At 33.4% G+C, this 26,054-nt stretch overlaps 1 protein-coding gene across 1 annotated transcript in view; it reads left to right on the forward strand.

Annotated features, from left to right (window-relative positions):
* The window catches only part of SI (sucrase-isomaltase), a 93,469-nt gene that overhangs the window by 60,002 nt on the left and 7,413 nt on the right, over positions 1–26,054 (forward strand). Inside the window, exons 29-45 of the mRNA XM_035278127.3 lie at positions 236–332; positions 429–541; positions 629–754; positions 2,178–2,306; positions 3,113–3,223; positions 4,991–5,053; positions 8,151–8,267; positions 9,337–9,424; positions 10,355–10,493; positions 13,220–13,353; positions 15,343–15,377; positions 15,464–15,580; positions 17,843–17,991; positions 20,088–20,172; positions 20,252–20,308; positions 21,062–21,186; positions 24,860–24,948. Coding sequence (XP_035134018.2) covers positions 236–332; positions 429–541; positions 629–754; positions 2,178–2,306; positions 3,113–3,223; positions 4,991–5,053; positions 8,151–8,267; positions 9,337–9,424; positions 10,355–10,493; positions 13,220–13,353; positions 15,343–15,377; positions 15,464–15,580; positions 17,843–17,991; positions 20,088–20,172; positions 20,252–20,308; positions 21,062–21,186; positions 24,860–24,948 — 1,774 coding nt within the window. The remainder of the gene's footprint in view (positions 1–235; positions 333–428; positions 542–628; positions 755–2,177; positions 2,307–3,112; positions 3,224–4,990; positions 5,054–8,150; positions 8,268–9,336; positions 9,425–10,354; positions 10,494–13,219; positions 13,354–15,342; positions 15,378–15,463; positions 15,581–17,842; positions 17,992–20,087; positions 20,173–20,251; positions 20,309–21,061; positions 21,187–24,859; positions 24,949–26,054) is intronic.

Here is a 26,054-nt window from a genome sequence, read left to right on the forward strand (position 1 = left end):
ACCAAGGTTGCCTAAGGAGTGGGGAACCGGCCCAGGTCGGAAACAGAGGAGATCAAAATACCCGTGCTGGTCAGTAATGGGATTGTGCCTGCGAATAGCCACTGCACTCCAGCCTGGGCAACATAGCGAGACCCTGTCTCTTAAAAAAAAATAATAATTAATTAATTTAAAAAAAAAAAAAATTCACATGCTATTGTTACTTAAATTTATGTTGTGTTTAAATTTTAAATTTCAGTATAAACTTAATTCCTACGGATTTCATCCCTATTACATGGCTCTAGAAGAGGAAGGCAATGCTCACAGTGTTCTCTTACTCAACAGCAATGCAATGGGTAAAACAATCATTTGTTGAATGTCTCTTATTTTATGTGACTTTTTCATAAACGAATATACACAGATTAAAATGGAATCTTATTCTGGATTTCCAGATGTTACATTCCAGCCAACCCCTGCTCTAACTTATCGCACAGTTGGAGGAATCTTGGATTTTTATATGTTTTTGGGCCCAACCCCAGAAGTTGCAACAAAGCAATACCATGAAGTATGATTGCATATTTCTTTTTCTAAAAATAAAAATGTTTATAGCATAAAGTAATCCTCTTAGTTCACACATGATTTTTTTTTAAAGGTAATTGGCCATCCAGTCATGCCACCGTATTGGGCTTTGGGATTCCAATTATGTCGTTATGGATATGCAAATACTTCAGAGGTTATTGAAGTATATGAAGCTATGGTGAATGCTAGCATCCCCTATGTATGTATATCAATTTTTAAAACAATATTAAATATGTAATATGAAAAAGTAGAATGAAATAATTATATGTACTTTACAGTTACTTTAAGCAGCTGGTAATAATGCTTCATTTTTAAGTAGCACCTTATGAATTGGATATGAGAATTATATACAATGTCTTTGTCAAGGGGAGAAAAAAAAAACATTCCTTTTCCTTTTCCCTTCCTAATTGTAACATGCTGAGTTGTGCTAAATAAGTCACCCTGCACTTGCTTTCCTCTCACAAACTCTGGGTTGCACATGTAGTCAGTATATTCTCTTTATGTTAGTGTTCAAAGAAATCTGTATCATCCACAAGAGAACAAGTGGGAGGTGGAACTGATTTTTTTTTACCCTGGAATAGATAATAGTTGTAATATATAATAGCAATTCATTCAATATGCAGAAAACTAAATATTCCAAAGTATCCACAAATTATCAATCACTGAATTTTCATTTTTTAACAAAATTAAGGAATCCTAGGGATGCTGCTGGTAACACTTAAACATTAAAATATAGAAGGCTTGATATATAAGAGTTTATTCTAAGAACAATCAGAAAAACCTAATTATAAGGCATTGGTATTTATAGTAGGATCCAATATAGGGTTCCTGAATAACTATTATTGGAAAATCAATTATATATGTTGATGACATAGACGTGCAAGTGGAAATTTGTTATTAAAAAGGAGGTATAAATTATTTGCCATACTTTCCTTAACACCTAGAAGAAGAAATTGAAATAATGTCAAATAACAGAAAATAATTAAATCCTTTATTTAGGCAAAAATTAAATATTTCAATAATAAAATTCAAGTGTTTGTTAGTTTAAACACACTTCCAAGGACCTGTCTTTAAACAATACTTACTTATATAAACAGGGCCAATATTCTAAAAATGACTTTGAAGGATATTACAAGAATAATACATCAATTATATTATAGTAATTGATGCATTTGTTAAACTCCTTTTGCCAACATTAGAATTATTTGAACTTATCCAATATTTGCTTTATAGTTCCCAGAAACAACACCTGTTTCTGTATATACTGTATGAATTTTCTATTTATTATTTAACATAATTTCATGGTATCATAAAGCCTATTGCCCAGTTTATTTCTGTTGCCTTTGAGAATTACATAATATATACTGACTTAGAACAATTTTCACCTCTTAATCAAAATTACTAAATTAACTGTTGACAAAATAGAACATTTATAGAAAGTTGTTCTTGGAATACTTTATATCTTTACATGCTACTTTTATTCCTTGAACAGTAAGCCACTTAATTTTTTTTAGGATCTAGTTAAGCTTTCATATTGCTGTGATTTTTATAAGTAGAATAAATATGATATACTTACTCTTTTGTATTTTGTACCCTACTGTCATCATTTTTGTATATTTCAGGATGTTCAGTACACAGATATTGACTACATGGAAAGGCAACTAGACTTTACAATTGGTGAAGCATTCCAGGACCTTCCTCAGTTTGTTGACAAAATAAGGGGAGAAGGAATGAGATACATTATTATCCTGGTCAGTACTTGGAGTTTATCTGAGTCTTATTTCTTCTTTCTATTAATGCTCCTAAAATGAGGGGAGCAGGGGAAGATGTCTCATAATACAAAGTGTATAACTTTGGATAATACTCCCAAACCTACAACTTTCTTCTGTTAGCACTTCATTTTTTTTTTTTTTTTTTTTTTGCATGGATTGTCACTAGCTACCTTTGCATTTAGGTGTATCCCTAGAGATTTTAATCCAAAACTGAGTTAAAAGCAAGCTGTTTTCTAGTTATCATCCAAGCTACATATTGGCTTCTATTTATACAAGTTATCAAAAAGTAATGGTAGATTTTCTATTTTTATACAATTCTTAAGTCATTCTCTGGGATTGCTTCTGATGTTTTTCATATTTAAAAATTTGCCTTCACATTGGTGATTCAGTGGGGAATTTTTTTTTTTTTTTTTTTTTTTGTGAGACGAAATCTTGCTCTGTTGCCAGGCTGGAGCGCAATGGCACAATGGAAAAATTTTTAATCACTATCTTGTAGGAAGTAAGCTAAGTAGCCAGATATCTCACAATAGAAATAAAACAAGATAAAAACCTCTACTAATCTTGCTTGCAATGATAGCTACTGTATTTCCAAAAGTCCTTAGAATTTCCTTCTAAGAAATTCAGGGGCAATCTAGCTAGAACACTGATGTTTGCATCATTTGTCCTTTCATGTGAGAGCACAATATTATGATAATGTAGTAATGAAAACTGATGCTTCATAATCGCTATCCAAGTAGTTATGAGTTTTTCATGGGTACCTTATTTATGTTTCATGTTAATTTTAGGATCCAGCAATTTCAGGAAATGAAACAAAGCCTTATCCTGCATTTCAAAGAGGACAGCAGGAAGATGTCTTTGTCAAATGGCCTAACACCAATGATATCTGCTGGGCAAAGGTACTAAAGTGAGATCTCAAAATACTATAAACACAAAAATTATATTTCAATGAAAGTTTCCATTTGATTAGTAAAAGTTAAAAACATTCAGGAGAGCTATATAGAAATGTAATGGTTTAATAACTAATAAAATAATGTGCAGTTGTTGCAGAGTTCAATCCAAATTATTAGACACAAAGAAAGAATTCACGTAAGTCATATGTACAAATATGTTTTGTTTTATCTTTAAGTTGTATTTTGTTATATTTCTTGGTACCTCTTAATTTATTTTAAAACTACCATTAGTAAGATGGCTACTCATTATTCTGTACTGCAACTTATTTAAATGTTCACTTCTCTTTAAAAAGTCTCATTAATAATAGCAACAACATGTTTTGACAGCTATACTTATCATTCTAACTTACATCATGAATTATAATTCACTGTATTTTATATAAGCAATAATATTCAAACCAGATATATAATTATATTATAAAAATATTTTGATTTGGCTTTTATATAAAACAATCAAGAAAAAATAGTCATCATAACTAGAATGAACAACAGTGACAAAACCCTCAAAAAATTTACAATGAGAGATACAATTAAATGAAATATGAGAGACTTTTTGAATCTTGGACCAAAATTAGGACGTTAATGATTAAACCTGTGAAAGGCAAACATGTTTCGTAAATGTTGATTGTACTGTGTCAACATTAATTTCTTGGTTTTGATAATTGCACTATTGTTATATAACATGTTCACATTAGAGAAAGTTGAATGAAGAATATAGACAGGGCTGGGCACAGTGGAGCATGCCTCTAATCTTAGCAATTTGGGTGGCTGAGGTAGGAGGATGGCTTGAACCCAGGAGTTTGAGATCTGCCTGGGCAACATAGGGAGACCTTGTCTCTACAAAAAATTTAAAAATCGATCAGGCACGGTGGGTGTAGCCCCAGCTACTTGAGAGGCGTATTAGTCCAGAAGTTTTCTGTTGTTGTCTTTTAATTTCCTACTTTTTCCTCATTCTGTATTTCTAGACATTTTGCCAGATTTCTACTCTTTCTTCCCTTCCTTTAGAGCACTATTCTCTACAAGTAGCTAATCCCTTGTAAAGAATTCCTTTTTGATGGATTATTTATATATTTTTTATATAGGACTTTCTAATTTCTACAATATAGATCTAAATTTCCAGAGCTTTCAGGATGACTGAATTTGAGCTCTGTTTTGTGTGTTTCTGGCTGGAGTAGAAGAAAGAAAATGTTGGTAGACAGTGAGGTCAGGCTGGGAATAGTGGTGGGATGAAGGGGGAGGAGGATTTAGTATGAATTCTGAAAATCAGTGGAATGTTTGACTTCATACGACAATATTCAATCATATCTTTGCTTCCTTTCAAACAAAAAGTATTTATTGCTTTTAGTTTTTAACCCTGGAATAATTCTAGAAATAGTTCTAACATACTGTATTACATTAAATTTAGCATATATTTTTCATATTATTTTTTGACCAGAACCTTTTGGGTATATGCTTTATTTTCAAAATCACTAACTATCCTAACAGTTGACAATTCTATTTTGTATTTGCCATATTAAAGAGTAGACTAATATGGACAATAGGAATAGTTTGTAAATGATACACATGCCAATAATAATAATATTTAAAGGGATTACAGATCTGAGGACTTCGGGTTATTACTAGTCCTCTAATACTCCATTACACTTCATTTACATAGCAATCATATTATCCTTAGTATGTTTTGATCTGTTTTCCACGTCTTGTCTCTTGTAGGTTTGGCCAGATTTGCCCAACATAACAATAGATAAAACTCTAACTGAAGATGAAGCTGTTAATGTAAGTTTTACATTGGCTAACTATATAAGGAAAAGAAATTTAAAACTTAGACCTGACTATTTTAACTAATAACTCAATTTGAATACTTTTCTTTAAAAATAGATTGCCATTTTAAATTATCTATATGAGACAATATTTAGATCAAATGTAGCTAATTTTCCTAAATAATATTCCTAAGTATGTCAATCACTCTTATTAAGCAATTTTATATTTTGCTTTATTTAATCTAAGCAATCATTTTATTTTTAAAAAATTATAGTAATAACACTTAACCTGAGATATACCCTCTTAATAAATGTTTATGCATATACTAAATCATTTTAAACTATAGGGGTAATGTGGTGTAGCAGATCTCTAGAATTTGTTTAGCTTGCATAATTGAGATTTCGTGCCAATTTCTTAGCAAGTCCTTATTTTCCCCTACTTACTGTTCTGGGCAACTACCATTCTACCCTATGCTTTTATGAATTTAACTGTTTTAGATACCTCATGTAAGTTGAATCCTACATCTGTCTTTCTGTTTTTGGATTATTTCTCTCAGTATATTATCCTCAAGATTCATTCATGAAAGCAAAAAGAATGAATAAGATATTACATGCAATTTTTAACCAAAAGGTAACAGGAGTGGCTACAGCTATATCAGACAAAATAAATTTTAAGTCAAAGACTGTCACAGAACACAGAAGAGGTCATTATATAATAACAAATGTGTCATTTCGCTAGGAAGATACAATGATTATAAATATATGCACCTGACATTAAAGTGCTTAAATATTTAAAGCAAACATTAACAGAAGTGAGATATAGCAATGCAATAATAGTTGAAGACTTTGTGGCCATACTTTCAATAGAAAATAGAAAAAGAGCAAATCAAGAAAGAAACAGCAATCTGTAACAACACTGTAGGCCAAATGGACTTAACAGACATGCATAGAACATTTCATCGAAAAGCAGTCAAATATACATTCTTCTCAAGCCCCCTCAGAATATTTTCTAAGAGAGAGCACATGTTAGGTCACAAGACAAGTCTTAAAAACTGTAAGAACTAGAAATCATACCATTTGTCTTTTCCAGCCACAGTGAAATTAAACTAGAAATCAGAAACATAGGGGAAATAAGTAAACTCACAAATACATGGAAATTAAACAATACACTTGGGAACAGTCAGTGGAACAAAGAGATGAAAGAGAGAAAATTTCTTCAGACAAACAAAAATAAAAATACAGCATAGCAAAACTTCTGGGATGCAGCAAAAGCAGTACTAAGAGGAAAGTGTGTGACAAGAAACACCCATATTAAAAGTAATAAAAATCTCAAATAAATAACCTAACCTTACCTCTCAATGAACTAGAAAAAGAATAAAGTTACCAGAGGAAAGGAAATAAAGATCAGAGGAGTAAAAAATAAAAGAAATGGGCCGGGCGCAGTGGCTCACGCCTATAATCCCAGCACTTTGGGAGGCCAAGGCGGGTGGATCACGAGGTCAAGACATCGAGACCATCCTGGTCAACATGGTGAAACCCCGTCTCTACTAAAGATACAAAAAATTAGCTGGGCATGGTGGCCTGTGCCTGTAGTCCCAGCTACTCAGGAGGCTGAGGCAGGAGAATTACCTGAACCCAGGAGGCGGAGGTTGCGGTGAGCCGAGATCGCGCCATTGCACTCCAGCCTGGGTAACAAGAGCGAAACTCCATCTCAATAAATAAATAAATAAATAAATAAATAAATAAATAAATAAATAAATAAATAAATAAATAAAAGAAATACAAGAGAAATAGAAAGTGGCAACAAAACTAAGAGTTGGTGATCCTTCTTTTAGGCAGATCAATTTATAATCATTAAATTATATAAGTTTAGGTAAGTGTGAAAAGTTTGGAAGCTTGAAACTTGCCAAAACTACTTCTAAAATAGCGTCAAAGAATTGAACCTACTGAACTGTGTCATTGAGGTAAAAAGTTATTTCAACTTGTGTTCTGCCCACTATTCGTGAGTAATAGTGTGTACCATTACAAAGAAGAGCATGGAAGACAGTGTCAATTTATGTAGAATGGCTTATGTGCAGTGGCTTACACGTGTAACCCCAGCACTTTGGAAGGCCGAGGCGTGTGGATCACCTGAGGCCAGGAGTTTATAACCAGCCTGACCAACATGTTGAAAACCCCATCTCTGTTAAAAATACGAAAAATTAGCTGGACATGGTGTCAGGTACCTGTATAATTCCAGCTATCTGTAGGCTGAGGCAGAATAATCGCTTGAGCCCAGGGGGCAGAGGTTGCAGTGAGTCAAGGTTGTTCCATTGGGCAACAAAAGCAAAATTCCATCTCAAAATAAATAAATAATAAATAAAAATTTCATTATCCTCATTTTATAAATCTCTATATTCCCTACTCTCTGCATTTTCTTTATGTCCTCCCATATCCTGTTCTTGGAGAAGACTGTTAAGGTTACAAAAGAATCTTAACATGTGCCAAAAAATCATCCTGGTTTTCATGTTTTTGAGACATATTCAATTAATTTAGCAGCATCTACTGCTAACACAGGGTTGCTCTGACATTGGAACTTTTATATGTGGACTGGCAAGTAGGGAACATTCTTAGTAGAGATTGGAATGAAACACCTCTTCTCTGCTGGGATGGGAAGGGTTAGATGTGAGAGACAAAAAGAAGCAGTTGTTTGAGATGGTGAGATGGTTCTTGGAAGTGAGAAAGCTACATAAAAACAGGTTTTACTGTGGCCCTTTCCTCTTTCATACAAAGATAAACCTGAAGTATGGGCTCTGCAGTAACAGAGCAAACAATGCTTCCCCATTACTATAGGAAGCACTAAAAATATGTTTCTGTTGGTTCTGGTCCGTTTCTTTGTAATTCATACAGGATCCAAAGACTGCCCTCTTCTCTTCACCCATATCCCTCTTTACTTTCCACAGTTGTTGAAAGTGTTGAGGAGGAACCCACACACATTTCTGTAATTAAGGTTGATTTAAATTGCCTTTGTTATCAGTCATACATGACTTATGAATCTGCCAGATACAATTAGATTTATACATATATAATCTCTTATGACTTCCCACATGTGAATCTAAGTTTTTGTTTTACAGGCTTCCAGAGCTCATGTAGCTTTTCCAGATTTCTTCAGGACTTCCACAGCAGGGTGGTGGGCAAGAGAAATTCTAGACTTTTACAATGACCAGATGAAATTTGATGGTTTGTGGATTGTAAGTAAGCTTTGAACAGTGTGTGTTTTAAGTTATTTATTGTGCATGATTATGCAAAATTCTTACTAGGCTAAAATAATGTCAACAAAATATTTTATTTAAAAAATAGTCCACTTTTTCCCCATAGAACTTTCTTATGGAAAGGATGGGTAAAGTTTTAAAAACTAAGTTTACGTGTATGAATGCTATTTCCTGGACGTTTTCAATTTGCAAAATTCAAAAAGCAAAATACCTTCTTATTCTATATATTAAAAAAAATACTTGTAAACATTTATTTTACTGTCATTTAATATAGAAATAAATCTCAGGCTTAAATAACCACTAGTTCTCCCAAAACCTAAAATGCAATAAAAAATAAAATAAAATTAAAAACCACTAGTTCATTGTATAAGAAATAGTAAATTCTTAAATTTGGTAACATTGTCTGTTAAAGTTTCTTTTTTAATGTAACCTTAAAATGATAGTAGTAAGATTTTTAATAATGTATTTTGAGATAGCATAAAAATAATTTACTTTGCCAAAAGTAAATTCTTAATGAAAATGCTATGTAGTGTATCTCAATTTCTGGAGGTAGAATTTTTACCCTGTTGATTTTTCCAGTGGAAAGCATTAATTTACTGATTTTTTAAATTGAAGAAGGCTTTATGCAGGTGTCACTATGTGAGAACTTTGTAGATAAAAGATTGTATTAAATATATATTTTGTTAAAAAATTTATGGAACACCTAAAGCAACTGATGTCAGGCCTAGGGCAGGAGTGGAGGGGAAGAAGATTATGGGACACATACTATTATAATGTATGTCTTGGAAATATAGAAATAAACTCATTTTTATAGATATAATACACAATACAGGGAAAAGAGAACATTTTATTTTTCAAAAGGAAACTGATTGAAAAAGTGAACAGTGGGTTAAACTAATATCATTAAGATGTTTTATAATTTTGTTTGTTTAGAATAGTGAATGTGTGTAACGTTCAAATATGCTAACATACTTTTTGAACTAGCTCTTTTCAGAATGTACATTCTAAATTTATTTTTTGTTTACCTGTCTCTGTCATCTTTTCTAAGGATATGAATGAGCCATCAAGTTTTGTAAATGGAACAACTTCTAATCAATGCAGAAATGATAAACTAAATTATCCACCTTATTTCCCAGGTACAATATTGTAGTATGCCTTTGATATTTTCATGTTATTATTCTTTATTATTAGGTATATAATGTAAACTGATACACACACACACACACACACACACACACACACACACACACATATATATATCAGTTTATTCCCTGCCTTAAGATGTAGGGAATAGGATTCACACACCCAATTTTCATTATCCACCCACACACTGAAACACACCTTGACATTGTCAATATTATTTCACACTATTTTGAGAAAAAAAATCAAGGAATATATTTTATCTATATAAGCACAATTCTAAATTTCTTTGAAGTTGTTATTTTGGTTTGCTTAATTTCCCCAGATTCGAAAACTTTAAATATTTTTTAAGATTAAAAAAGTAAATTTTTTTGAAAGGAAGTTTTTAATAAGTATTTTTTTACTGAGGATAAGTGAAAAAATACTAACATTTCTTTGTTTACCTTTTACATAGAAGGAAATGTGACGTTTTATATTCATCCTCATTCTCTTATGCAGGCAGAAAACCTCACAAACCCATTAGCATATAAAGTGATAGTAAAACTCTGGAAAAAAAGTCTTAAACTAAGAAAAAGTGGATCAAAAGGCAGTGTTATACATTTGCCTAGTTCGTAATTTTTGGGCTTTATAATGCCAAGTGATTTTTTAATAAAGTTCTAATCAGTGTTTTCCATCTACAAGCACTAGAAAGAGTAGACATTCAGGAGTATACTTATTTTTCAGGTTTTTCTTAATTCATGTAATTCAGTTATAATTTCAGGCAAATTTAAGTTTATAATTAACTCAGACAATGTATATAAATGGTTAAAATATAAATAGCTATTATAAAACACTGATTAATATTTTTGCCAAAAAATAAATGAGTTACACATTTTATTGTAGGGCATTGTATGATATTTTAATATTTTTTCATTGATTCTTTCCAGAACTCACAAAAAGAACTGATGGATTACATTTCAGAACAATGTGCATGGAAACTGAGCAGATTCTTAGTGATGGATCGTCAGTTTTGCATTACAATGTTCACAATCTCTATGGATGGTCACAAATGAAACCTAGTTATGAGTAAGCAATGTTCAGAATGATCCCTTCTGACTCTTATTCTTTGGATCTTACATTTAATGCTGTCATTTTAAGAGTCCTGATGATTTTCTCTTGTATCCTTTTACTTCCCAATTGTTCTCTATAACTTTTCTTCATAACATTTAGAAAAATTGTGTTTCTTCCTGTCAAAATACTTATATTGTTTTTGTTTTAATTTTTATACTATTCTAAAATAAATACTAGACCATTTTTATATGATTCCTCACTATGTACCCAGTATCGTGCCTGGAAAATAGTAGGCGCTCAATGAATAATGTTGGACTAATATTAATAAATGAGTTAATAACATATAACTTGATGTCATTAAGACATTAATGTTTGGCTAAAACAGTCATTATCAGGCCAGGTACAGTGGCTCATGTCTGTAATCTCAGCACTTTGGGAGACTGAGGCAGGCAGATCGCTTGAGACCAGGAGTTCAAGACCAGCCTGGCCAACATGGCCAACATGGTGAAACCCCGTCTCTACTAAAAATACAAAAAATTAGCCAGCTGTGGTGGTGTGCCCCTGTGGTCCCAACTACTTGAGAGGCTGAGGCACAAGAATCCCTGGAACCTGGAAGGTGGTGGTTGCAGTAAGCTGAGATTGTGCCATTGCACTCCAGCCTGGCAACAGAGTGAAACTCTGTTGCAAAATAAAAATAAAAACATAAAATAAATAAATTCATTATTAATAAGTTAGAGCAGTTTTAATGATCTTGAGCTTCTCAGATGCTAGTGATCATACTAATTATCTGTGTTTTTGACAAACAGTTATGTAAGGCAAATGATAATAGACTACAGACCATTCAGTGAAAATCAAGTCTTTATTAGCACTAACCGATACAAGTTTTGAAATGATAGAAATCTTCTGTCCAGGCACAGTAGCTTATGCTTGTAATTCCAACACTTTGGCAGGCTAAGATGGGAGGATGACTTGGGCCCAGAAGGTCCAGACGACGGTAGACGGTGCTCCTGTCATTGCATTCCAGTCTGGGCAACAATGCAATACCCTTTCTCAAAACATAAATAAATACATAGAGATCTTCTACAATTCTGGGTGCCATTGTGGTACTCACCAGCCATATGTGGCCATTAAACAACGTGTCCAGTGTGACTCAGGAATGGAATTTTAAATTCATTTAATTTTAATTAAGTAACATAAAATAATTAAATATGAAATAATAGATAACTAGTGGCTACCATATTAGAAACTGCAGTTGTAGATCACTGACTTTTAACAACACATTATAAACACTTCGAGATTTTCTTTTTAAATTTTAGATTTTTTTAACTGTGTATATATATTGAGTATGTGAGATACTGTGATACAAGCATGAGCCACCCCACCTGGCCTATACATCTATTTTTTATTAAATTTTTGAAAAATATATAATGTATATTTAAAATATTACTATTTCCAAAAGGCCCTTTTATATTTGTTATAAAAAAATTAAGTAATGAAGATAGTTTTCTGTTTTTGGTGTTTAAAAGAGGGGAAATTTAGAAGTAGAAAGTTTTAAGTGAACAACATTGCCTTTATTAGCAAAAGATGGTTCAATATATTATGTCTGTTTAATACACTTTTAGTTTCCTGTACTTATGACTTGAGACATTTATTAATTCCAAAATTTGTTGAGCTACTATTACATGCCAAGCATTGTATTAGATATAAGGGATGAAAGGAAGACTAACGCGTAGCACTTGACTTTCGGAATCTCAAGGTGTCATGGATGGAGCTTTATATATATACAAACATTGGGATCCAGCTCTAACAGGGAAATGATTCAATACTATTGATAACGTGTTAGTGCCCAGTAAAGTCTACCTAAGTGTGTATTTGTGGCAACTTCTTCTAATATAGTTCTGTAGCTCTTATTCAGTTCATATTTGAATAATATAAATATAAAATTTTTATTTCCAAGTAATATTATAGTAAAATATTATTAATACTCTTATAATGTAATCTCAGTGTTCAGTCAGAGAGAAAGAGAGCAAAGAAAGGACAATATAGGAAAATAGAGGCAGATGATATAAAATAATTATTGCATTAAAAAAAAAACTAGAGTATATTTTAACGTGCATGTCATTAAACTCATTCTCCAAAGACTGAGGAGGGAAATAAATCACATTATTTCATTTACACAACCCATTCTGATGAGAAGATCTTACTTCCAATAGATTCTATGCTTGAAATGGAGCAATTCTTCTTATTTTCAAGATCCAAGAATACTTTGCTCTCTTTAACCTATATAATAAAGAGTATGATAGTAGGCATTCTCTGTACAGTAATATGTAAATTAAATGTTGACATGTTACAGTTGAGAAGGGATGGAGCAATGAATATCTAAAGCATAGGCCTTTATTAAAAATACATTCAAATAAAATTAAAAGCTCAATGTGATGAATTTATTGATTTCATTCCATTAATACTTGATTTAACTTGTATCCATTGAAGAGATATGTAAAGGCCTCTTACTATCTGCATGCCACCCTGATAAATGTTGAAAGAAAAAAAGATGTCCTTCATGCTTCTGAGGATTTTATAGTTTTTTAATGAGAGAAGACAAATTTATACAGTGCTAGTTGTAATAAGAGAAAACATCAGCACCAAAAATCACTATTTTTTTTTACAAAGTAGTCATAATTAGATATATTTGGAGAAAATATCTCATGTAAAAACTCAAAAATACTTCTTCACTATATTAGTGCACTGCAGAAGACAACCGGAAAAAGAGGAATTGTTATTTCTCGTTCCACGTTTCCTACTGGTGGACGATGGGGAGGACACTGGCTTGGAGACAACTATGCACGATGGGACAACCTGGACAAATCGATCATTGGTAAGTGAAAGTCACCATCTTTACTATTATTTTGTCTTTTGCTGGTGTTAGGTCATAAACTTTTTAAGTCCTCAGAATTTTGTTTTTCGCATCATACTTTCTGACATATAGCATCAGATAAAGACAGTGGGCCAGGAAGCTGGATTGAGGGTGCTGTCCAGAAACTAATGATCTCCAACTAATTCATTTTGTTGTAGTGTCATTGTGTTTGGCCTCAGTTTCCTTGCTGAAAAGGGCAGGAGCTGGAAAAAATAACACCTAGAGCTAACAAAGATAAATAAATAGAAATTCTAGATTTGATGTCTATTATTAAAAAGTCAAAAAAATAACAGATGCTGTCAAGGTTGTGGAGAAAAGGGGACACCTACACTGTTGATGGTAGTGTATATTAATTATACCATTGTGGAAAGGAGTATAATGATTCCTCAAAGAGCTAAAAACAAAATGACCATTTAACCCAGAAATCCCATTAGTGGGTATATACACAGAGAAATGGAAATTATTCTACCATAAAGATACACACATTAAAGTCAATTACAGCACTATTCAGAAAAGACATTATTCACCAAAAACATAGAATTCACCAATTCACTATTCACCAAAGACCTAGAATCAGCCTAAATGCCCATGAATGTCAGACTGAATAAAATGTCTTAAATATACACTATGGAACACTATACAGCCATAAAAAAATGAGATCATGGCATTTGCAGGATCATGGACAGAGCTGGAGGCCATTATCCTAAGCAAACTAACGCAGGAACAGAAAACAAAATGCCACATGTTCTCATTTATAACTGGGAGCTGAATACTATGTACACATGGACACAAAGAAGGGCACAACAGACACCAGGGTCTATATGATGTCAGATTTTGGGAGGAGGGTGAGGACTGAGTAACAACCTATCGGGTTGATAAAATAATCTGGGTTACAAAATAATCCGTACACAAAACCCCTCTGACAAGCAAGTTACCTAAATAATACACCTGCAAATGTACTTCCGAAACTAAAATTGAAAAGATTCTAGATTCTAGGGAATACAAATCACTGATAGATACTAAAACATGAAACATTTCTGACCAAATTTGGAAAGTTTTTTTTTTTTTTTTTTTTTGAGACGGAGTTTCGCTCTTGTTAACCAGGCTGGAGTGCAATGGCGTGATCTCGGCTCACCGCAACCTCCACCTCCTGGGTTCAGGCAATTCTCCTGCCTCAGCCTCCTGAGTAGATGGGATCACAGGCACGAGCCACCGTGCCCAGCTAATTTTTTGTATTTTTAGTAGAGACGGGGTTTCACCACATTGACCAGGATGGTCTCGATCTCTTGACCTCGTGATCCACCCGCCTCGGCCAGAAAGTATTTTTGACAATAGTTGGATAAGTGCTAAATGAGACGTTTTCATTTTAAAAAGGAAATAGATACTTTTCTGCTGTATGTTTAGTCTTAACATTTGTTCACTGTTGGTAAATAAATTCAAGGAAAACAATTCTTAAAAATATTCCTTTAAAAGAAGAGCTCAGAAATCACATTCATTCTATTTTATAGAATTGATTGATTACACTTTAGAGGATTTTGTTTAATAAGGATGATTCTAATTATTTCAAATGATAGTCTGAAGCAAATTGAACCTATAGTACAATAAGACACATAGTTAAGTGCAGAAATAGCATCTTTATTTTCAAAAATGAAGCTGTGGACATCACTTTCTTCTCGCAGTATGTTTATAATGTATTTGTGCTCTAAATATGTCATCTTGCAAGTGTGAAGAAAGCTTATAGTATCTTATTTTTGTATATATCATCAATGCTACACAGTCAAAATGTATGAACATAATGAGAAGGAATAGACAATTGTATTAATAGTCTGAAAAATGTTTCATGTTTGGAGGTTGATATTAAAAAGAGAGCATCTTTATACATAGAAATAAAAATCAATATTAAAATAGATGAAATAATAGCTTTCTACGATTTTCTTTTAACTTTTTAAGGTATGATGGAATTTAGTCTCTTTGGAATATCATATGTAAGTAGTTTTATTCCTTTTATCTTCATAAATTATAAATATTTATAAGCTATTTAAAGTTAACTAAATACAGCAATATGTTTTAGACTGGAGCAGACATCTGTGGTTTCTTCAACAACTCAGAATATCACCTCTGTACCCGCTGGATGCAACTTGGGGCATTTTACCCATACTCAAGGAATCACAACATTGCAAATACCAGAGTATGTAATTGCTACATTTACTTTCAATATTTTCTTACTTGGGCTATGCTTCATTATACTTTAGTGTACATGGCTTGGTTAGCTGGTATATTTATTGATGTTATATATAATTCTTGAGTACTGAGAAAACTGTCTGGAGGAACTTTTTTTGAGTAACCAGGGAGACATTACTAAACATTATGTAAAACTATGAACAGTTAGAGCCAATATCTAAATAAGCACTAAATTTCATGATGCTGACTTACAGTGAAGAAATGCAGAGAAATGATAAATTAGCAAAATGCACATCATGAAAACTTTAGAGACAGAGTTGGTCTTTAATAGATGTATTCTTCCTATGTGATTAAATGGCAGAGCTTATGATGTTCTGTGAAATCTTTATGCCCCCTCATGGGAAACTTGGGTAGAAACAGAGAGTAGGATATATTTTAGAAAATGTGAAATACAAGGATTGTAGGCAGAATGGAAACATGGTTTGAAAGAAGCTGAAAGTTGGACAATAGAGTTATAATTTGATGAAACAGTAATATTTTAACAGGAAAACTTCCTGTCAATAATGCAGTTGAGAAAGCTGTAATAGTGGGAGAGAAGAGCATGAATCACTGAAAGCCTGGACAGAGATTCTTCTTCGAGAGTCTACTATTTTATATTTACCAAGTCTTTGGTCAAATGATTTATATATTCTATAAAGGTATATAAATAGTACACCACTATTTATGTAATACGTCATATACAGATAAATGTCTCTAAGGGAAAAATAGACTAAGCTAAAGTGATGGAGTTTTATAGAGATTCTGCTTTAGAAAAAGTGTCAGGTACTAAATGAAGGAATACTAGAGTAGAGATGGGTGTGGGAAGATTAATAAATATAAATATATGGAGGAGAATTCCACATGGGAGGAGCAAAGTAAAAGACCCAAAGATTGTAATGTGTTTGGAGTTTTTGAGGAAAACTCAGATGCAGAAGGAGGGAAAGACTGAGGAAATATTTCTAAATAAAAATCTAGAGGACAGAAATCTCTACTTAAGTTTAAACATGAGTTGGTACAACTGAATTATTGAATTGTGTGAGTCTAATTACATGGTTTAGAATTAGATGCTTGCGTATCAACATGTTAAAACTAAAATCATATTAATGAGGTCAATAAACAACAGATATTATCTTTGCCCTTTTCTTCTCATTTAACTTTGGAATACTAGCAATAGGATCACATATAATTTAATAGTTCTTGGATCACTTTTTTTTATGTTTACCAATTTATTCTTTGTTCTGTACACTTTCCCTATTTTATTCTTCTTTATTTTATTAATATTATTTTTTATGTACTTTATGTTCTCGGTACATGTGCAGATCATACAGGATTGTTGTATAGGTACATACATGGCAAGGAGGGACAATTTTTACTTTCAAGGTTCTCTCCGTTCTAATACTGCATACAACAGCCATGACACTAAATTTTCATTAAAACTTCCTTCCTCCTGAAATGCAGAAAATTTGGAATCTTCACAGATATGACACAGCTAAAAAAAGTCCCAGTCATGCTGGTGTCCATGAAAGACACTTAAAATGTTACCACCTGAAGCTTTGTGGTAGTCTTGTTTATTCCCCTGGTGCAAAATAAAATATAAAAGAGTACTAACTTTTCTTGCTTATTATTTTTAACTAATATGTGCAAAAGCTTTTTGGTAGACTTTTAATCTTCCACTCTAAATCTTAGACTAAAAATTTTAGTATTTTGAGCTGGAGTGTGTATTCCAGAGCATGCTCAGGCGCGTTCTTTCCTTCCATTAAACTTTGTGTCTTCTCTTCTATCTGTACTATGTATTCTTCGGTACCATAATCTGTTCATTTCACCTGAAGACCACAATGTGTATGGTCACCATCATTTACTCTACTTGTCTGTGTTTGTTTCAACCCACTTTGGAAAGCATATCATTTTATTTCTCTCCTACACTTATCACTTTATCACCTAATTGACAATATATTTGTCATCCATTAAAATGTGAACTCGTCGGATATGGTCACTTAAACTAAATCAAGCCATGGACTTAACTTGAATTTCTCTTATTAAAGTATTGTGTGCCTTTTCTCTTTACCATGTGATAGAAATATTATTGCATAAGATTTTTGGAAAAAAGTACATAGCACATGACAATGAATTAATATCATTTCTTAATTTTTATTTCTTCAAATATGAATTCGAATATTATGATTTAAACATGGAAAAGAGCTTTTAACTATGTTATTTTGCTTTGTTTCAGAGACAAGATCCCGCTTCCTGGAATGAAACTTTTGCTGAAATGTCAAGGAATATTCTAAATATTAGATACACATTATTGCCCTATTTCTATACACAAATGCATGAAATTCATGCTCATGGTGGCACTGTTATTCGACCCCTTTTGCATGAGTAAGTACAAAGTTTGTTTTCTCTTAACACAAAGAGATACTTTCCATTTAATTTTCCCAACAATCTCTTATAGTCCAATATAAATGATTTTAGATTGGTAACTTTTTCATTGTTATTTTAGCATATATTTTGGGTTAATAAAGCATTTACACAAGTGTGTCCACTAATAAATAGTCTAGCATAAGCCATTAAATAGTGAACCATGTTAATTGGTTATTAAAAAGAAATAATTCTATTTCAGAATAACTAATTTATGCTAGGTATTTTTCTAGATGTTTTTTATACATGCTTACATTGAGTATTTTCAAAATTTCTTGGGAGATAAATAATTTCTCTCATGATTTAATTAATCAAGGTTTATTGCAGCTATGTAAATCTACTATACATAAATATCTGACTGAAAACAATCTCACCTTTTCCTTGATGTATTCTAATAAGATACACAGGAGCAGTTCCAACATTATCCTTACAAATTTGTTTTGGATTCACCTCTTAAAGCTCCAACTGATATATGACCAAACCTTGAAAATTCTATTTCATGGAGCATATTTGCAAAAATTTTCACCTGTTTTATTTTTAGTTGAATACAAGCAAATTCTTATCGTAAATATTACAAAAAGCAATGCATGAAATCAAACAGAAAAACAAAACAAACCCTGAATAATCACAATATAGTTAGCTCTTTGTGCACCCTGTATTACCAGAGTAATTCAATGAGATGATTTGCTAGATTTCACTATCGATAAGCCAGTTTTAAAAAAACGTAAATATTTACCCACATTAAAACAATAATACCTAAAGTAAACTTACCAAAATAAGAAGATAATTGATTCAATTTTGATGATAGGATAGGAGATCCAGTTTTTTCTAAAACAACAAGAGACTCCTCTTGGAGTCAAATGATGTTCTGGTTGCTTTACTAATTTATCATCTATCATAATCCCTTCTTTATTTTTGATAACATTTGTTGATCTCCATTTTATTTACAGACTTTACCTCTTTTATTATTCTTATTTGCTTCCCAGGATAATTGGAGTATCAGCTCTGGGCTGAGTCACTAGTTCGAAACATGATTAATTATACAGACTACTGCCCTATTGAGAATACCTGGGTTTCTACTCTCATGAGTTTATGGAGGAGAAAGCCCAGCTTTTCAATTCAGCATTAATCTCAGTTTCTAATAAGGCAAAAGACAAAACAAAACAAAACAAACCCACAACAAAAAAACAAACAAATTTTAAGAAACAACTTTTCTGTTGTATTTCAATTGGAGAAGAAACGTGAACATTTAATAGTGGCTTCTAAACCATGAAAAAACAATCAAAACTTTGTTTTTCCCAATCATTTATATCTCAAATTCAGAAATTCATTAACATGTTAAAGAGCCTTTAGGAGCATGTAAATTCTCTATTCAGAGAGTTATTAAGATAAGCATACTCTTAATGAATTAAGATTCTTTTTTTTTTTTGAGATGGAGTTTTGCTCTTGTTACCCAGGCTGGAGTGCAATGGCGCGATCTCGGCTCACGGCAACCTCCGCCTCCTGGGTTCAGGCAATTCTCCTGTCTCAGACTCCCGAGTAGCTGGGATTACAGGCACGCGTCACCATGCCCAGCTAATTTTTTGTATCTTTAGTAGAGACAGAGTTTCACCATGTTGACCAGGATGGTCTCAATATCTTGACCTGGTGATCCACCCGCCTTGGCCTCCCAAAGTGCTGGGATTACAGATTCTTATAGTATGTCTCACAATTTTCTTCCAGAGTGTTTTTAATATGTTTTTTTTAATTTGTTGATCATATATTAGCCTTCTAACAATGTAATTTCTTATTTAGTTGATGTTACATGTCTATCACTAGTCTCTATTTTCTCAGAAAATTCAGTCATAGTCTAGATTTACTCATAAAGTATTATATTTCTGTGCATTGTACTATCATTGTACCGTTACATTCCAAATGATACAATTTTTTGATTTATAGTTTTGTTTTCATTTTAATCAAAAAGTCAATACTACAAAATGTGATTTGAATAATGATTTTGTGTTATTCAGAAGAAAGTTATTTGTTTTAATGTAATTATTTGTGATAATTTTGTCTAGGTTCTTTAGTGAAAAACCAACCTGGGATATATTCAGGCAGTTTTTATGGGGTCCAGCATTTATGGTTACCCCGGTACTGGAACCTGTAAGTCCTACCATATATTTTTGTTGACAAAATATTCTTTGGTTTACATACAATTAATGACTATTTATTTACATTCCAGTATGTTCAAAGTGTAAATGCCTATGTCCCCAATGCTCGTTGGTTTGACTACCATACGGTACGTATTTAAGACACTCTGGGGAATTGCCTAAACAGAAATGGGTAATTGTTTGGTCCTAGCCGTTTCATTAATGATGTGTTGGATTAACTTTCCACTTAAAAAGAGTGGAAAGTTACATAGGTCCAATGAATTATATATAGCTGGATCAGATTAACCCATGGCAAAAGAGAGTTAATTTATTCTGCTATGGTTTATATGTAGTCATTGATTTATTTTAGCAAATAAACATGGAAATTACACATTACTCACAAAATATAATTGCTTTTACTGGATATATAAAATGATCATTAAAGGTAGTTCAGTCCTTCCAAGAATAATGGAAGTACATGGCAAGTCAAGAAAAGCTTTTGCCACCTTTCAAAAATCCAGATACTTTACGCATGTGAGCTCCACAAAAACAACACTACAAATGATTTTCGAAGCTATCATGAGGACTTATATTTATTTAACTAGATTCTAAAGATACGCTTTTAAAAAATAATAATAAGATACACAGGAACAGTTTCAACATTAAAAAATAAATTTCACTATGTGTATTTAAGGTGTACAACATCATGTTATGAGATACATGTATATTGTAAAATGGCTACTATAGTGAAATAAATTAAAATTTTCTGAATAAATTTTGCTAATTTTTTAGTTGAAAAGTGTACCGTTTGATTTTTATAAATGTGTCTCCTAAATACCAGTGTTGCTGATGATTCCACTTCTTGTTCCACCTGTTCTTCTTTCCATTCTTTTCATTTCCAGAGTGAAGATATTAAGGTCAGAGAACAATTTCATACGTTTAATGCTTCTTATGAGACAATAAACCTACATGTCCGTGGTGGTCACATCCTACCATGTCAAGAGCCAGCTCAAAACACATTTCACAGGTAAGTGAACTGTTTGCAAAGCTCAGGTTAAATTTTGAGATACCTCATGCTAGCAGTGTCAAGAAATAGAAAGAGTTTGAAAGTTTATCCCATTGCCAAGGTAGTGCATTAGCCTGCGTCAGTATCATGAATGTCAGATCAGAGACAAAGGTGTTTGTTTATGGGATAGCAAGAAACAGGAACTTTATCTTAGCATCGGGTTTTCTTTTCCACCAAGTCCAATGGGGATGACATGGAGAGGCCCAGGCAGACGTTTCATATGTAGGAGATCTGTGTCACAAATAAGAAATTCCACATTTAGGAAAACCTTGTCTTTTATAAGACTACAAACAAATTTATCCATTATTTGCTTAGAAGAAAGAGATCATATTTTTTCCTATTGGACAGTAACAGAAATAATAATAATAATAATAAACACCTGCTGTCCAATGTTACTCATTTTTAAAACATTCCTGAAAGACAGCTCAAAAGGCTGTTAGTGCATCTGTATATGACATACAAAAAAAACTGCAAGAGACCCATGGAAAACTGTCTTCCAACATGATATTTCCTCTTAAAGTAAGCAAAATTCCCCCCCGCAAAAAATATAATCTCAACCTTTTCAATCTCTGTCTATAACATGCAGACAACTTAATGTCCTATATTTTGAATGGCTGCCTCAACAAGATCTTTACCTTATGTTTCTGCTTCTGGCATGTGGAAAGATCTAGTATTTACTTTATGAAAACAGGAAATATCTATGAACTTTTTTTTAAAAGACTTGTTTTTTAGAGCAGTTTTTTACAGCAAAATTGAGAAGGTCCAGAGATTTCCCATTTACCAGCTGCTCGCCCACATGCATAGCCTCCACCATTTTCAACATCCCCCACAATGCTAGCACATTTGTTACAATTGTTGAACCTACATTAATTCTTATCACCCAAAGACCATGGTTTACATTAGGGTTCGCTGTTGATGTTGTAGATTCTCTGGGTTTAAAGAAATGTGTAATGACATGTATCTACCATTGATGTCATTTAGAGTTGTTTTACTGCCATAAACATCCTCTGAATGTAGCCATTCAGTTTAACTTATTTCACTTAGTTGTATGTTTTTAAGATTCCTCCATGAGATACCCAGATGGTATCTCATTTCTTTTTAGCCCTTAATAATATTTCATTTTATAAATCTTTTTAATAAACTTTTAAGTCAGTATTGCTTGGGGGTATCTCTTTCCTTTCCATTAGTTTTCTGTTTCCCTTTCTCTGCCTCCCTTGTCTGTCTTGTGATATATTTCCTGACTGATTATAGTCCATAAAAATGTAGACAGTAGGCGGGGTGACTCACAGCTGTAATCCCAGCACTTTGAGAGGCTAAGGTGGGCAGATCACAAGTTTGGGAGTTCAAGACCAGCCTCTACTAAAAATACAAAAGTTAGCTAGACGTGGTGGCCTGTAGTCCCAGCTACTTGGGAAGCTGAGGAAGGACAATTGCTTGAACCCCAGAGGTGGAGGTTGCAGTGAGCTGAGATTGCAGCATTGTACTCCTCCAGCCTGGGCAAGAGAGCGAGAATCCATCTCAAAAAAAAAAAGAAAAAGAAAAAAAAAGTAGATATTCACTGGCAATATCACTACTCCATCAAACTGCTAAGTGTCCTGCTGTCCAAGAGGAATCAGACCTGTTCTTTTCCTTTGATTTTTTTTTTTTTTAGACAGAGTCTTGCTCTGTTGCTCATGCTGGAGTTGCAGTGGCACTATCTCAGCTCACTGTAACCTCTGCCTCCCAGATTCAAGCAATTCTCTTGCCTCAGCCTCCCGAGTAGCTGGGATTACAGATGCACCCACCACCACATTTGGACATTTTTGTATTTTTAGTAAAGCCGGAGTTTTACCATGTTGGCCAGGCTGGTTTCCAACTCCAGACTTGTTTCTAAATGACCTTGTCCCATTTAAAGATGAAGGATATCCCAGATTTTCTGTCTGTCACCATTTATGACTGATCATCTGGCCAGGCCCTTCTCTTCTTTTCCTGAGAACCTTTACCTGGAGGGAGTTCTCTTTGTCTCATTCAGCAATATGTCCAATTTACTGGGGACTGTGGATCAGCTCTCTCTTCTCAGACTGGCCTAGGAGTAAATCTCTGATTCTAGTTACAGTCTTTATTTACTTTGCCAAATTCCTGCTTTGACATTCAAATTCTAGAGGTTTCTGTCTCTGTTTTTCTTTTCTTTTTGTGCTATATTATCTCTTGGTGATCTGCATGCCTACAGCCCCAGTTAGCATAAACAGAATCTTCTAATCTCCTAGACCCACCCAGTCCCATTTCTACTAATATTCTATCCTGACATCAATTAAAGAGGAGAAACATTATTGCACCTGAAAAGTGAGGGCTTCATGGAGGAGACATTCATAAGATGTGCCTTGAATATTCCTTACTTTTTCATTAGAGAGAAGACAGATCATTGTACAGCATAAAAAGTTATAAAACTCTATCTAATCACAAGTTTTAGTATATGTTGAGAAATTGTAGGTTAAGCCAGATTTTTGATGTTTCTAAATTATATCTAAATCCTAGTGACTGTGAACTGAAATGCATATACATATTCTTGCTAAGATACGTTAATATATTTTACTGGAAAATATCAAATTGCTGTGGAGATTTGAACTCTAGAGACTCTAAAAATTTTAAGAGACTTCCATTACCATACATTCTTAGTCATTTGTGATTGAAAAAGGCAGATAGCGGCCAGGCACAGTACCTCACACCTGTAATTCCAGCACTTTAGGAGGCTGAAGTGAGTGGATCACCTGAGGTCGGGAATCCAGGAGCAGTCTGACCAATATGGAGAAACACCGTCTCTACTAAAAATACAAAATTAGCTGGACATGGTGCTACCTGTCTGTAATCCCAGCTGCTTGGGAGGCTGAGGCAGGAGAATCACTTGAACTGGGAGGCGGAGTTTGCAGTGAGCTGAGATTCAGCCATTGTACTCCAGCCTGGGCAACAAGAGAAAAACTCCATCTCAAAAAAGAAAAAAAGAAAAGGGCAGGGGAGTAGACAGCCGAAACCATTGGTCTGAGAAATTCTAAGAATATAAGGCTGCCAAACCAACTTGCTTCTCACAGATGGCTGGAGATTTAACATGAAAGCAGTATTTAGTTCCCAAGTAGCCCTATGTAGGAACATGCATGTATTGTCTATTACAAAGTTAGAACTTAGAGCTTGGAGGGTGCTTTATACATTCTTATTAATTATAACCAGGGATAACTCAGTGATTTGTGTATGGAAATGTGAGAAAGGTCTTAAGTCATACAAAATTTTAAATACTATCAAAATTGTTTCATGTTTAATGTTTAATGACAGGACTGCCCAAGGGAAGCATGAGTAAAGATATTAATAAAATTAACATGTTTGTAATTACTTTCAATAAGACCACTTCTTATTTGTTACATTATGTAAATTCTTGAGATCAAAAGACATACACGATATGTTCTATTAAATATAAAGAATTTTGTTGTTTTATATCATTCCTGTTAGCTAATTTAGAAAAAGGGCAATGCTTTTTCTTAGTCTCAGTCAGTTTGCATTCTCCTTAATGCTTGTGTTCCTGTGGATCCTTATGTGGATGTTGTATCATAACTAGATATATGCTATTCTACACACATGGGTAAAATGATATATTTCCTTCTTATAGTCGACAAAATTACATGAAGCTCATTGTTGCCGCAGATGATAATCAGATGGCACAGGGTTTTCTGTTTTGGGATGATGGAGAGAGTATAGGTGAGTGCTCTATTTTGTAGATAAACATAATTGATGACATATTCTATCACATTACTTTTACTTTATCTATTATTGTTTTTTGGAAGCTGAGTACAAAGCTATTAATATTATTTCAAGGCTAAAATATTTTACTAAATTCACAGAATAAACTTAAATAGATAAATAATGTCACAAACATTTAAAGACTTCTTTTATCCTAAATATAGTCAATCTCTATGGTAAGTGTCTAGGTAAGAAATTTGTGTGTGCAGGGATTATATATCTATAATCTTTGTACTCCAGAAGCTGGCATGATGTCATTCACATAATAGACACTTGGCATATGTATAAAGTTAACTTAGCTGAATAACCACATTATTATATGTGCAAAATAGTGATACTGTAAGGATGAAAAGGGGTGATACATTTCCTCAGTCATCATCAGAGTTACAGCCAACACCTCTATAACAAAACACAAGAGAAAAGTGTAACAAACACAACCAATCACAGTTTTTTTGTTGTTGTTGTTTTGTTTTGTTTTGTTTTTTTGGTTTATTTGAGACAGAGTTTCGCTCTTGTTACCCAGGCTGGAGTGCAATGGCGGGATCTAGGCTCACCGCACCCTCTGCCTCCTGGGTTCCTGATTTCAGCAATTCTCCTGCCTCAGCCTTCTGAGTAGCTGGGATTATAGGCACGCACCACCATGCCCAGCTAATTTTTTGTATTTTTAGTAGAGATGGGGTTTCACCATGTTGACCAGGATGGTCTCAATCTCTTGACCTCGTGATGTACCCGCCTCGTCCTCCCAAAGTGCTGGGATTACAGGCGTGAGCCACCGCGCCCAATCACAGTTTTATGTGAAACAGGAACCTTCAGAATAAAGATACAAAGATACAGAGAAAGCTCTCTGACTTTTTTCTTATGATCAATGAAACAGGAACAGCCATGCAGAAATGTGTTTGGACAAAAGGGGTGGGAAATAGACCGAGTGGGGAAATCTAGAAGAATCTGTCCCAATTCTTTGCTTATTAATTGTAGCACTTCTTCCTCTAAGGTACGGGGTAAGGCCCCTCTGGAAGGAGGTGGTTAATTTCTTCATGGCCAGCTGTTACACAGAAATTCAGGGA

Source organism: Callithrix jacchus, chromosome 17, assembly GCF_049354715.1.
Source record: "Callithrix jacchus isolate 240 chromosome 17, calJac240_pri, whole genome shotgun sequence".
In the NCBI taxonomy this organism is placed as follows: domain Eukaryota; kingdom Metazoa; phylum Chordata; class Mammalia; order Primates; family Cebidae; genus Callithrix; species Callithrix jacchus.